The 15,606-nt window shown below is 30.4% G+C and overlaps 1 protein-coding gene across 1 annotated transcript in view; it reads right to left on the reverse strand.

Moving 5' to 3' along the window:
* Positions 1-15,606, reverse strand: part of LOC106462395 (PAB-dependent poly(A)-specific ribonuclease subunit PAN3-like) — a 61,641-nt gene that overhangs the window by 14,467 nt on the left and 31,568 nt on the right. The window contains 7 exon segments of the mRNA XM_022389643.1: positions 2,700-2,838; positions 3,572-3,636; positions 4,261-4,390; positions 5,816-5,955; positions 8,712-8,799; positions 10,886-11,036; positions 11,370-11,522. Coding sequence (XP_022245351.1) covers positions 2,700-2,838; positions 3,572-3,636; positions 4,261-4,390; positions 5,816-5,955; positions 8,712-8,799; positions 10,886-11,036; positions 11,370-11,522 — 866 coding nt within the window.

The raw sequence follows: 15,606 nt of genomic DNA on the forward strand, positions 1-15,606 counted from the left end.
ACAATACCTGAAACTATGGTCTTTACTTTTATTCCCGATCAACAATCAAATATCTTTTCTTGAATTATGAATAACATGAATGGATTGAAATATTTAATTAAATTATCTCAAAATAAACCTTCATTTCGGTGCAAGATTGAAATTAGCTTGAATTCTTCATAACCTCTGAATAATGGTGACCCAACGGGTCACGGGTTGTCTAGTATATATATGAGATTTATTAAAAGTTATGATATATTAAGATTACGTCTTCATTCCAAGGCCATGCATGTAGCCCCAATTATACAGGGTAGTAATAAACAACTCTAAGAAATAGGAATCCATGGCATCACTAACACAATCTTATCATCCAAACCTTGATCTATAACGTCCCAACAGAAATTTTCGAAGTATGCCTGATTTATCTATTTCATGAAGTTATCTTATTCAAGTGACTCAACGGTAAGTGGAAGATTCACATGTGCATCAATATTTCATACATACCAGAATGTATTTTTTAATTATGTCATATAACCTAAAAATTAAGGTTTAAACTCCAAGAGAAAATGAAGCACCCAAAACGAATAGGTCTAAGGTCTATAATAAAAATTCTATCACAAAGTTTAAACCTAAAAAGTAATTTCAAGTATCATCATTAGTTAAGATTAATGGAAATATGTTTAGGAGAAAAAATAATGTTTTATCCACAAAAAAAAAGAGATAATAAAACTGAAAAACTTGATGGAAACCCAACAAAAATATATGAATTATGGTCACTGACCTCTAACCTCGAATTTTCTACATCAAGCTAAGAATATGTATAAACTAAAACATAAAATGATCTAAAAAAGTGGAATTCAAGCCAGCCCTTGTAAATATTTGAAGCATTATATACATAAGAGAACATTGTCAGGTCAGAGTTTTGTTGCTAATTGACACAGACGAATAGTGTTAACAAAAGACAAATGATTTTTAAATATATTAGATAGGACACTATTTGCTTTGTATGTGTTATTGTTCTCTGTTCTGAGGTGCATTACTTAAGCAAGTAAAATAAATTAGTTAAGACATGGTTGAAAGGACGATACAACAATAAAATCAAGTATAAACAAATGTAGACTGTTACAAGTTTTAAGTTATTTAGGATAAACATTGTAGATTTAGATCTATTTCGTATTTTTTTTATGGTAGTTACAAACTTGGTCATATCGACCTAGTCTATATAGGTAGGGTAGAGAAAATAACAGATAAAATATAAAGTTTATTGGAAAAAAGTTTGATATTTATTTTAATGCTTTTTGAGGTAACAGAAATGAAGTTTGAAAATTTTCAGATGAAGTATTTTTATTCTGAAGATGAAAATGAATTTCCACTTAGAGCAGTCAACACTCTGTCTCCATATATTCATGAACAAGCCTTTAGTAAAAATACTATTTAAACAATCTGATTTTTTTTTCTCTACAAAAGACTTGTAATGTTCAATGAAAGCTTGTAAAATTTTACAAGGATACACAAAACATTTTAAAATTTATAGTATCGAAACTCTGATGGTTACAAGGTCTGTTACATTGACCAATCCTGTATGGAAAGAGTTATTTCAGATGTTTATGACCAGTGGCCTAGCATATCTATAATTAATAAATACATATCAATGTGGACAAGCTGTGTCCCACTTAACCTTCATATCTTTTATAATTAATGCTGCTAAAATTCTTGGTAAACCTTATCAAGATAAGGGACTTAAATAACATCCAGAATTATGCTTTCAAAATTACGATTCTTTCCTATGTGATCTCCAATCTTTAATATACCTTGAAACATTGATACAAAGTTATTTCTTGAACTCAAAACATGATTTAATTTCAATATTTTAAATTTAATTTTCTATAATAGTTTATATTGTAACACCAACTTTGTCCATATATTTTTTCCTATTTGTTTAAACTTCTCTGAAAATAAGATTTCCTACTGAAACATGTATAGCATGTTTCTAGTATGTAATAAGAGACTGCATGTACACGGCCTTGTGTAATGTAACCACATATCAATTTCAGAGTTGTTTAAAACAAAAAAAAGGTAATGAATATTTTAGAAGCATAGTCATTCATACCTAACATATATTTGTTTATATAACAAAATAAAAATTTTGCTACCATACTATTTACTGTAAGAGAATGAGATATTACATATACACTTCCATAAAACGAATTTCATCATACAAAAGTCATACCTACAGCCTGATGATTTTATTTAATATATATATATAGCTTACAATTTATTATAGATATTTAGGTGATACTCTATTTAATAAAAAATTTCTGTGATTAAAACACAATATAGATGTAAGACTATCAAGGTTTTACAGAGTCAAATAATTCATTCTACTCACAATGCACGGTTACAGTAATAGTTTTCCTTCATAATCTTTAGAATACTAGTAGCTACCTCAACAAATACAACTTTATTGTGTTATGTTACATAAGTTATGGTACTTGTTTAGATACTAATAACACATTTTCCAGCCTTCAATTATGATTGTTTATAACACAGTTAAAAAAAGGTTTTGGAGATTTATAGATATGTAAATGAGATACTATGTTGTTTCAGCAGGGGCATAAACTTAACTGGTCCTTAAACATTAATTTAATATTTTTTACTTTTCTCCAAGCAAATAATATTATGTAATTAGTAAAAAAAAAAAAAAGCTCTTCCAGTGTTACCTTATTTAAACATTGCACAACGTGAGCCATGTCTATCCAAGGCCTGCCATCTTCTGTGACCTGATGAAAGAGGTAATCTCTAAACAGTTTCAGCATATATCGATCTCCAGTTTCTGCCCACGTCGGATCCATGTTAAATCTACAAAGCAGCAACCAAAATAATGATTTTGTAAGAGCAATTCACTAAAGTTGTGATTGGGTTTTGTGCAAAGCTACTCAAGGCTATCTGTACTAGGCCATCCAATTTTGAAGTGATAGTTTAGATGGTATGTAGCTAGCCAACACCATCTATCACCAAAATATGGGATACTCTAATTAAACAGTGATATCTCACCATTACTCTTATGATGCACTCACAGCTCTCAAGTGCACAACAAAATTTTTTTTTGGTAGTAATGGAACCTCAGATCCACAGCCCAGCATACTAATCACTGGCCACACTTAGCCCCCAAACTTATGACAAGTTAACCTAAAAACCACTAAATAAACTAAGTAATCAAGAGTGCTTGGTGGTTTAATAATTGATTTCAATAAATTAGACAATGCTAGTAAAAAAAACAGATGGATAATTATACTGATAACCAAACTTGAAAATAATTAAATAAATAAGTACAAAAATATTAAAACCTACAATTAAGACTGTAAATTTTCAAATTTATAATAAAAGCATTGCTGGCCAGTATTTTCAATACCACTTATGATATCATATTTAATCCTTGAAAAAAATAAAAAACATTCCTCCCTTTCTATAGTAATGCAATATTCATTCAGTGCTAGATATTTTTGAAAAAGAACTTTTAACCATGAAAGTTATAATACTATAACATCCTACATTCAACTTTTTTATCTAGCAACAAAATTGGACTCCATACTCAGGTCGTTCATTGATGGTTCCAAGTTTTGAAAGCAAACGAAGTATTCTTCCATTTTCAATTTCCTAGAAGATGATGAAAACTTTAATAATTCATTATATTGATCCATAAGTATAAACATCATGAAAAATGCATATTCAGGTTTTTAGTAAAAACAGACATAGTAAATTATACCCAGAATAAACTTCTTTAAAAGAACCTTCTAAAAACAAAATCTCAGATGAAGATCTACTGGGCTACATAAAAAAATAAATCACAAAACATTATTTTCTAAAACTGCACAAATGGTTAATAGAAATATTAGGTGTACTGTATAAGTATAAAATTACTTTACATATTTTGAGAAAATTTATTTTTTCCCGAGCAAAAATGAAAATACATCTGTCACAAGCAAATAGTAGAAAGCAACTATTATCAGAGTTACTAACTTCTTTAATGAGGTCATAACAATCTTTTCATAAATGTTTGCAGCTAAAACAAAAGCTATATTTTACATTATATTCATTTTACTCTATATGTTTACATTAAAAAAATTTTCCCGTGTTACTCTCCTTATATAATCCATGTATTTTCATTTAATAATTATATAATTCTTTTAAAAATTTAGCTTTTCTTTCAACTGTGACTTTGGCACATTTAATTTCCAGATTAGCTTTCTTTGCAAAGATTTATCTAAAGCTTAAACATACTTTTGCTAATTCATTTTCTATTACATCACTTCGCATCTGTGCTGCATCAAGCTGAGTGTAAAATCTAGCACCAATCATCGGCATGATTTCATTGATGCTACGTACACGACTCTGACTTGAAAGAAGATACCTATAAGATATTACACAATATGAATAAACCTTCAATTAAACAATATCTATTATAAATATATAAATATCAATACACACACACACACAGAGGTATATATATATATATATATATACAAACTGTAATTTGCATACTTTGGCTCTTAATTGTTTTTTAGTTTCATTTGGTTCTCAAAAGCTTTCGCTCCCTTGTTTCCACAACAAATAGTCTTGGCATCAAAGACACAATGATTTTTCAAGCTAGTCAATATCTAATGTGAAATGTTCCAATACTGTTATTGCTTTATTTATTACATAACCTTTAAACATTTTTTTCTAACCAGTCCCACTAAAGATTGTATATGAGAAGTTTTATTGATTTCTCTAACTTGAAAAGTCTTTCATTTTTATAACAGACATTTTTAATTGCAAGAAAATCCCAAGAAAGTTAGCAAACAATCTAATGCCATTCAAGCAATGTGCTGTTGCTAGTGGCAAAGCAAACAGGATTTTAGGTTGTAACTGCAGATAGAGAGGTTATAATGACACTGAATAGATCATTTGTTAAGCCACATTTGAAGTAATGTGTTCAGCCCTGGCTTCCTTACCTTAGAAAGGACAATGAACTGAGGAAAGGGTTCAGAGAGGGGAGACTAAGATGATACCTGGGATGGAAAGGTTGTCAAACATGGACAGGTTAAAATCTCTGAACATGTTTCCTTTTGAAAAAAGAAGAGTTAGAGAGGATCTGATTGAGGTACTTAAGATTGTTAAGGGAATTAGTAGTGTTAAAACATCAGCTTTTTTCATATTTAATGGTAAGACTAGAAGACAAAAATAAAAATTTTGGCAGGGTAGGAAACTTTAGCTAAGACTGCTTTATTTTTCTAACAGAGTGGTTGGCTTTGGATTGTGTTGTCTTCAGATGTGGTAGATGCAGTTAATTTAAAAGAGCTTAAGATAAAGCTTAATAAATATTTGAATGATGAGGGACGGCTATATTATAGTGTTTAGTTTGATTTAGAGGATGGGATGGCATGGATGGACCAAAAAGACTCTTGTTGTCCATAATGTCATGTTGCATTTTAGTACAAGGTACTACTTCGTCAACTTTGCTATATTGAAACATTAAGTAAACTTTATGTTTACAATATCAATGACTATTGGACTAGTAAGAGATGAATGCAGTACTCTAAAGACAGCACATAATACTACACATGCAAAGCTGACTAGAAAAGATTTGAAAATTAGTCATGAAAGTATATATGAAATGTAAGCTGATAAGGTGGCTATTAATTTTGCATTTGTACTCCCATGATAGCATTTTATATATGGGCTTAATATTATGATAATATTTTTTAAACTATAATAGTATTTTCTGTTATCTACATCAAATGTAAATAAAGTTGAACATAATTCACAAATGTTAGAGATAAAAAGAATAACAAACATGAGAAGATTTCTGAGATCAGCAGAGTAGTTTCTTGAAACAAGCTCCATGGAGGCCTGTACATTCTCTCGTTGTACAGCTGCTAGAGAGTTGCAGGCCAGAGCCAGTACAACTTTACCAAAGGCCAGAAGATCTTCTTGCTTAAATTACACATACAAAAAAAAAGAATATTATATTAATTTCTTCTTTATATACTTATGCAAATGCACACATTAGTTCAAATCTTACACTGTTACATGTAAACTTTTCAAATTAACAAAGCTTCTCTTTAAAAGACTACATTTATTTAATCTACTCTTCCACTTCTCATACTCTTTGCTTTCAACATTTTCTGACTTGTATTTTTGTTCTAAGTTATCTGATTTTTTTAAAAATATTTAAATAGAGAGACCTCAGAATTGTTTGATTGAGTCACCATTTTGTGAACTCTTAATAAGGTTAAAAAGAACATGAATGCTAATTGGTTAAGCCACTGAGGTTCAATAAAATACCAACCAATAAAAAGTGCATATTTATACACTGGTCATAATGTGGTATTGCCATGTAGAGAACTCAGCCACCAGTACTGGCTTAATGATTCATTTGCTGAACATATTATTAATACGAACAAAGATCAGACAACTTTATGTCAAGGTCTGTACATATATATTACATACAGGGTGTCTCAAACCAAATGTCAATTTAACACTGTTTTTCTTGTTTACTCACATCCTCACTGATTTTTTTAGATAATAGCACTGAGCACTGATGAACAGATGGAAGGGATCTGGACTGAATGTCTTCATCACTGCATCACTTTTTAGCATAGTTTGTAAGAGTGTAGAGACATTCAGCCTATGATAATTGACTTCTTGAATACCCTATAGTGAATTTTCCTCTTAGAATAAGTCTATGTTTATATTTTTTGCAGTACATATGCATGGGTGACCAATTTAAACTGCTCTATACACAGTTTTCAAAAAACTGGACCCTTGCCATAAATATCTGAACAAATATTAATATTACCCTATTTTATGCTGTTATATATAAATTAGATTATGATAGATATATTAAATACCCTCAAGTTTTTATTATATATATCATGCATACTGACAAACATCAGAGCTTTGGATAAGAAGAGGCATTAGAGCTACACATTATCATTCTAAATTTGAAACAAGTTCTGCAAATTGTGAAACAGCCGATACTTAACAGTAAGTACTTAAGTAAACTATAATCACATGAAAAGTGGGCACTTGTAACAAGAGCAGTTCTATTTGATAGCTATGGTTAACAGAGATTTTTAGCATAATAATTAATTAACACACAAAGTTTTCTCATTTTTATGACATTGTCCACAGACAAATAATGTGGCATGTTGTTCAAATGTGTGGCTGAGAACTTCTAAACTTGGATACTTCAAAAATTACTTATTAGAACTCATGAAAGGATGTATGTACATTTCTCTTTATATCAATAATGCTCTTTTACTTGTGGAAAATCAAACGTTGCTATCATGACATACAAAAACTGATGTACTGACAGATAGATGGCACATCACAAATAATAAGATAGATGTTTTGTTATAAATAAATACTCTTTGAACATTTTTGAATTTTCAAGCAGTTGCATTCAGTTTTTTTGTTAGTAATTAAGTACAAAGCCACACAATGGCCCACCATAAGTATTGAAACTTGGTTGCTAGTGTTGTAAGTCCAAAGGCATACTGCTATGCCTCTGGGGACATCAATTTATATATATATATTTTTATAAAATACAAAATATGTTCAATATATTGGTAAAATGAATGTAAAACACAAAATATGTGGCTAACAGGTTAGCACCTCACCCTCATCTATATCCTGTGGCAGAATATGTACCACACCAAATTTAAAAATGTGCATCCTTGTTGAATGACTTGCATTAGATTGAACACTGTCCTTTGAACTATCAAGATGTTTCTAAAATGTAAGTCAGCTGGGGAACAGTTCTTTAAAGAATGATGTTACAATTATACCACTTCACCTGCATGATTTGTTAGTCTATAAATACTTAACACAGATATACGTGTATTTATGATATGATATATTATGTATAAATAATAATATGTGGTATTAAAAAAACAATTACTTTGACTTCCCTCAATTCTGAATAATTGACAGCTTTCTTCAACACTAATTTAATATCGACAATATTAAAATTTATGGGCCACTCTTTTACCAACAAAGTGTGGGATTGACCATCATATTATAATATCTCTCTGGCTGAAAGGGCGAGCATGTTCGGTGATGAGATTCAAACTCACAACCTGCAGATTTTGTTAGTTCAGTGCCCTAACCACTGGGGCATGATAGGCTCAATATATTAAAATCTCACAATTCCTAGCTAAGAAAGGGAATTTCTTGTGCAAAATTCTTATCAACAGTATTCGTTTCACACAAACTTAAAGTGGATTATGCAAAAATACTACATTAAGTTACTAAGTTCAAATAATTTTCAAGTACAATTTTCCTGTAGTTCTTGACTTTATTTTTAAATTTCTTTAGTTTTCATTTTCAGGTTCAAATCATTTGTTTCATTGGAACAAATTCTGGTTGGAGCTAGAACTTATAAACTTATGAAGGCTGAATTACAACAGCTGCCATTAAGTGAATGTTCTAGTCTAATAATGTATTTGTAACATACATTTGCTTCACCAGAGGAATTTCTTTAAAAAATCAGATTAAAAAGAAGTATTTCCAATAAGAATCCTAGATATGAAAAAGCATATAAAAAACTAAAAATCCAACAAAGTATTTTCAATGATGAGGATCTAAGGGTAGTAACATACATATTATACACAAAGAATGAAATTTACAATATAATAAGTATGTAGTTTACAATTCATACTAAGCAGAACTAAATAAAGTTTACTTACTTGGAAATGACGTATGAGATCTTTAGGGTTGATCTGACTGGCATCATAGCTCAGTACATCAAAAATCCCACAACAATTAAGTCGCAGCCTATAAATTAAACATGTACTGCTGAAAAGTACTACCTGTTTTTGAAATTTAAGTTTTTTTCGTTTATGTTTAATAAACCTATAACTTTTGTTATAAAGGGTACCTATAAATTATTTCTTCAATTTGTGAATGTCATAACATTATGTGGTGATTACTATACCCTGGGGATAGAATAAAACAGACAAATATTCTGTCAAAACATGTGGTATGTGATGCATTAAATAAATCACTTCCTTAAGCTTATAAATTTTTGTTTGCTTACTTACTGTTATATCAGCATAAGGTGCTCCGTTATTCATGATCTCAAACAATACACTTCTTAGCTTAAGTAACTGCAAACTATATGCAAAATTTTAACTACATTTTTTTATACTTACAAATGTATTGCAGTTTTCATTCCTGGTCAAGTATTAAGAATAACATTATAGAATTAAAGAAAAAAGATAGAAAAGTTTGTACATTTATTCATAGTTTTCAGCCAAAATGGCATAACCTAGCATTCAGCCTACCAACCTGTGCACAGTTGTTGTAACATCAAAATGTAAATTCCTACACTTAACACAGAATAAAAAGAAACTTATCATCATGCTTTCTTTTCCAATTACGTTGTGCTTGACCTTTTGTCCCAATCACCCAACTATCTCTAACATTTAAACAGTTTCGCTCTCACTTTATGTTTGGTTATCAGCAAACATGTGCACTTTAAATATGCCTAAAGGAACACAAAACAAAGAATAAGGCATATGTAAACGAATTATTAAGGGTATAAAAACAATACTACAACTATAGGCAAATTGTTAAAATTTCATGAATTAGACCCTAATGTAAGTAATGTAACACTTTCAAACTTTTCCTTATTTTGTTTAGAATTAAGGTATTATGTTCAAATGAGTTTCGACTCTTAGTAATAAGGTAATTGAAGCATACTGGACTTTAACAATTACAGATATTGTCTTGATTTTATATGCAAGTGTCTTTCATTAGAAGGTGAAGGAAAAAGCACCAAACCTTAGTTCTGCTTTACTTTGGTGAAGGATCCTTTGTTTTAAGAGACTAACTTCTATGACTTCTGAATACAGTATTTCCCCCATTACTGTATGAATTGTGTTCCGTACCAATTTTAGACTCTGAGATTTTTTTATCATGTAAATATAACATTCCCAGATTACATATCTTTAAATACACTTGTCTTTTGTGCTTAAAAGGCTATATTGGGTCCACTACCAATATATATATATATATATATACATCAAAGAATTAGTTAACCCTCATCAAGTGCTCTGTATAACAATTCACGAGTCTAATTTTCCTATTAAAAAAGGTTTTTGTAGTTAAGCACAAAGCTATCCAATGAGTTATCTGTGCTGTGTCCACTCGGGTATCAAAATCTGGTATCTAGCATTATAAGTATGCAGAATTACCTCCATGCCACTAGGAGGCATTAAAAAGGAACTCTGACATTCTGTTTTCAGCTTCTAATGAAAAAAGTTTGAGTATCAGAGAATCTCTTGTTCTCAAGACAAGCACAACTATTGATGTCTAAGATTTAAAGTAAGAATTAAATTATCAAAATTACAATTGTATTTTCCATTATGAGAAGTTTACTATAAGGGTGGGTTTGAAAACTAAAAGATCCACAGGTATGATTTATGACAAGTTACAAACTTCACATAAGCAATACATACTTCTATAATATTTTTCTAGGAGTGAGATTGAAACTGAAGGAAAAGGCAGATATTTATTTCATTGCAGAAGGCACAAGAAGTTAAAAAAGAATTAACATTTTCTTTAAAAAATGGCATAAGCAGAACATTCTACAAAAAATATGGAAGAACTTTCAACTATGACAACAATATGTGTTATCAACTTATTACAAAAAAACATGTATATCTATGTAAACAGGACATCAAAAAACAATATATATACATGCCCTATTTCTGCTCAACCCACATGAAATGAAGCACTACTCACTTAATTTACACTACTATGCTTTACAAAAAATAAATATAAATACCAAGGAAAACTCTAAAAACCATAAATGTAACACTCATGAAGATCATGCATAATGATTATGTAAAATACTAACCTGGACTTTCCTGTGATAAGAATCTTAGTAGGTTCAAAGGCTCTACATGCAAGGCCAGCAGCATGAATTGTACGTAAAGCTGAACTCAGTTGTACAACATAGGCCCATATCTGACTCTCGGGTAAAAGTCCTGCATGTTGTCTCAACCCACCTAAACATTATAGTAAACTAAACAATGTGACATGTTGTAACATACTTTTAAAGTGTTTATGATAAATGCTTTGCAGTTTCAGATGTTAATCAACATCAAATGAACTTAATTTTTAAGATTATTTTGAAAACATAATACTAGTTTTTTTTTTCATTTTAAACAAAAGGCTTCCATTGCTTGGCATTCTCATAGTAGTTTAATATATTGTACTGAATGACTTATTAAAAGTATGGTTAAAAGACATCATAAATTAACCTTAGATATTATAAATACAACTAAAAAAAATATGAACCTGTATATAAACAGAATATTCTGACAGAAATATTTTGTCACCTTTACTATGGCCATATGATCTAGTCATTCCATCAACATTATTAAACACTGCTGGATGATATCCATTGATAGCAGTTGTGAGCCCTGGCTGGCTGAAGTACTGGTTCATTAAAGTATCAGCTCCTGGGTGGTAATCATACACAAACACAATAGCTAAAAAAAAAAAAAGAATATCACCTTTAGCAAATCACTAAAAGTCAAAGTATACTACATATAGTAAAACCGATAGGTGATAGTTTTGAGCAAAAAGCAAATATACATATTTAATAATTACAGAACACTAGCCATATCAACAGTTACTATAATGAAAAATTGAAAATTACATATTGAAAATGCATAGCTCAAAGGAAAAAAATACATATGCCCACCTAGGGTAGAGTTAGTTTATTGAAACATCAAAATAAAGCAAAAAAAAGTGCTATCAGCTTCATATTAATAAACATAAACTTGAAATAGAGAGAGAAAGGTATTTCCACCTCCAATGTGTAAAGAATGCAGAAGTTGTAATGTAACACTACTAGACTATTAGTTCCACACTCATGGTAAATATGGACAAAAAAGGGTTTTAAAAAAGACTTGTATTAATCAGAAATGCAAGTCATTTACTGTTATGGCATCTGAATACAGTCTTAAATGTAACCCTTTGAAAGTATCAATATAATGTAATCATGTTCCAACGTTCTCCTTTCCATACAGTATTAATGAAACAAAAATGTTTTTCTCCTAGAATATAGCTTTACTAAGTACATTAAACCTCATTTTTGGTATAAATCTCAAAGATTTTTTACTCTTTTTGTCAATGGCTGGCCACATTTTGGTAGACTAATAGCTTCACTTTAACAATGTTCACAGAAATGCCAAATTTTGGCCTAACTGAATGTATCTGAAAAGTAATTTTAAAGGACATACCGTAAAAAATAACCTAAAGCATCACAAAATAAGTGTTACTGACAGTTTGACACCAGAATCCAATCAAAAATATAAATTTTCAATCACTTTGTAAATACACAGACTATTCAAGAGTATATCAAATTAGTGTGAAAGTTACAGCACAATAAACAGAATCAAAAAGTCTGCCATGGCCAAAAAATGTAAGTCTCAAGAAACAATACCAGATATCTCCGAAAATGGTAACGCACAGAGTCAGAATACAATACCAGATATATCCAAGAATGGTAAAGTACAGAGTCAGAATACAATACCAGATATATCCTAAAATGGTAAAGTACAGAGTCAGAATACAATACCAGATATATCCGTACCATTCTAGGATATATCTGGTATTGTATTCTGACTCTGTACTTTACCATTCTTGGATATATCTGGTATTGTATTCCGACTCTGTACTTTACCATTTTAGGATATATCTGGTATTGTATTCTGACTCTGTACTTTACCATTTTAGGATATATCTGGTATTGTATTCTGACTCTGTACTTTACCATTTTAAGTATGGAGATAATAAGGACAAGAAATATGAATTAAGTTGGAAAGTTCAGTAAAAATTATGTGAAAGAAAAACGTTATGATTAAGAGTAAAAAAAATGTCTTAAATATCGCTATGTAAATTGGAAGACTCAAAAGCAAAAGTAACAAGTTTTTCTTTCCCAATAGTATACTTAAAAGACGATCAACCAATAAGTCAAAAACTACAGGTAGAAACATGATGATTGGAGAGAAAATGATGATTTTGCTAGAGGTAGTATATGTTTATAAAACAAATTAAAGGCTACCATAAGAGGAAAGATCAGGACAGTAGAGGACTGTGCTAAAGAGACTGAAATGGGAGCCACTAAACAAAACTGTTATTTTGTTAGGAAAATCTAGAAAACCCCGAGAATTATTACAATAGGAGGATATAAAAATAAGGACACGTAAATAATTCTGAACAAAAATTTCCTAATAAAAAATTAAGGAATGAAACATCAGAAGTTTATAATAAATGTGATGAAGGCAATACTGATATTACAGCCAAAAGTGTGACACAAAAAATTTACAGTTGTGATGGAGAGAATACTTTATAGGAAAACATTTGGTCTAAATAAGAGCTCCAGTCTGTCAATTAGTTTATTATTACAGTTGAATGCCATGCCTGCTAAAAAATACTGGTCTAGTGACCAGAAAAGAACCTTCACAATATGTAATGAGAGATGTCCCTTTATTGTTAATATATCACTACCAAGTAGTTGTCTGATTACAATATGAAAATTTTTGATACAAAGTACCATGCTTCTTCACTGTTATATAAGTTAGCTTGGACTTATTGATATGGTAAAATTGTCCTTAACAGCCCTACTTATAGATTATTGGAAAGTCAAGTGTCACTAAAATCCAACAAGACATAAGGGAGACATTAAACATGAAAATTATATAAAAAATAAGAATAAACTCTAAAAAACATCCATCAGTTAGCCTACAAAGGTGACTCAGGTCAAAGACAACTAAAATCCAAGAAGGATGAAACACACAGCAAGTAATAAAAACAATTTTGAAAAAAATAAGGATGATGTGGGATGGTAATGTCAAAAAGTACAGAAACAAGGTAGGATGAATACACAAGACCATACAAAAATCCCTATATAAGTAGCCAAATATTTGTAAGAAAACTTTTATCTACAACTATATGTTGAATTCCTTTCATTTGCATGAATTCAGGTTTGAATAAAAGCATTTAAACTGAATAATGCTATATAGTCTTACAATGACTAATTACAATGAGTTTGTAACATTGACTCAGTGGCTACTTATGTAGGGATTTTTGTATGCTTTTGTATATTCATCCCTACCTTGTTTCTGTACTCTTTGGCATTGCTATCCCCATATCATCCTTATTTTTTCAAATTTTATTTTATTACTTTTCATTCATCTCTTTTTTGAATGAATGAGAATCACTATGAAGGCAACAGTTTTAGCCTGATGTGATAAGTTATCTTGATGGATATCATGTGTTTAAGCTAATGAAATGCTATACTGCTTCTGCTCTCCACAAATTAAAATGCAACATTTTGGCATGTAAATCATCACAACAACTTCAAGCATTGGTGAGCTAGTCCTTCTGATACCAGAATCAGAATAATCAGTAGAACATTTGGCTGTTATTCTACTCGCCGGTTCTCTATTTAGCAATGTTTTTTGGCTAAACGGAGGGTCTTAATAGCTTCTGAAAACCTAAGTTAGGTGTTTATGAAAGTCTTTTACATTGTTATAAGAGAGATTTGAGACTATACATAATATGCAATGGCCAATTTTTTCCTGGCCCATCCCTAGATACTAAGCACTACAATGGTTGGTGATAGGTGACAATAGATGCACAGGTTGTCCATATATGTCATCCACTGACCTCACCAATGAATTTTTACATTGGAATCACATATAACTGGAAATAAAAATAAGAAGAAGGAATCTCTTTCACAATCTTTTGGGGTTTAAGAGAAAAATGTCTATGACAAGGATTAAACAACAAAAAAAGTAGGAAATTAAAATACAGAAATAGCAAAAACAACAAAGGCTCTTGAAAAGTACAATTATGATTTGTGGATCAGTTTTACAAGACAACAACAGATCTGTTGATCCATTTAGGCAATCCCATCCACTAAACTAAACTTTAAAATGAAAACAACACACTCAAAGCCAGCCCTTATCATTCAAATATTTATCAAGCTTCCCTTAAATTTACAACATCCACCACATATGAAGGCAAACCATGCCAAAGGCCATCCACCCTGTTAGAAAAATAAAACTGTCTTAGACATTTTGATATAAAGTTTAGAAAAAATGACCGTTACACTCCAGATATATATATATATATATATATATGATATTTTTTTTTAAACTTTTAACCAACATTTCATTTTGTGGCTTCTTCAGGGTTAATATATACAAGTTAAGACACAGGAATTCCCATGTGCAGAAACGTTTCAGTTTACGCTACATTAATGTGTTTTACATCAAAAGAATGATATAGTAGATTACCTGAAAATTAGAAAATCAAGTAATAAAAACAGGCCATAAATATCTAAAACAGTACTACAATACTGTGCAAAGGTGTTAGGACAACAGAGTATTTTGTCATTCCTTCCATTTTATGGGACTAATTCTTCCATGCCATCAGAGAATGTAAATTTCAATACCACGGTAATGCTTCACTGATCTCTGTTATAATTGAATGAGCCAGGCTGAGAATACTTATCATTCTTTAGAATTTCCATATACTTGTACCAAGGGCATGTCATAAGGG

The sequence above is a fragment of the Limulus polyphemus genome, unplaced genomic scaffold (genome assembly GCF_000517525.1).
Source record: "Limulus polyphemus unplaced genomic scaffold, Limulus_polyphemus-2.1.2 Scaffold1156, whole genome shotgun sequence".
Taxonomy (NCBI): Eukaryota; Metazoa; Arthropoda; class Merostomata; order Xiphosura; family Limulidae; genus Limulus; species Limulus polyphemus.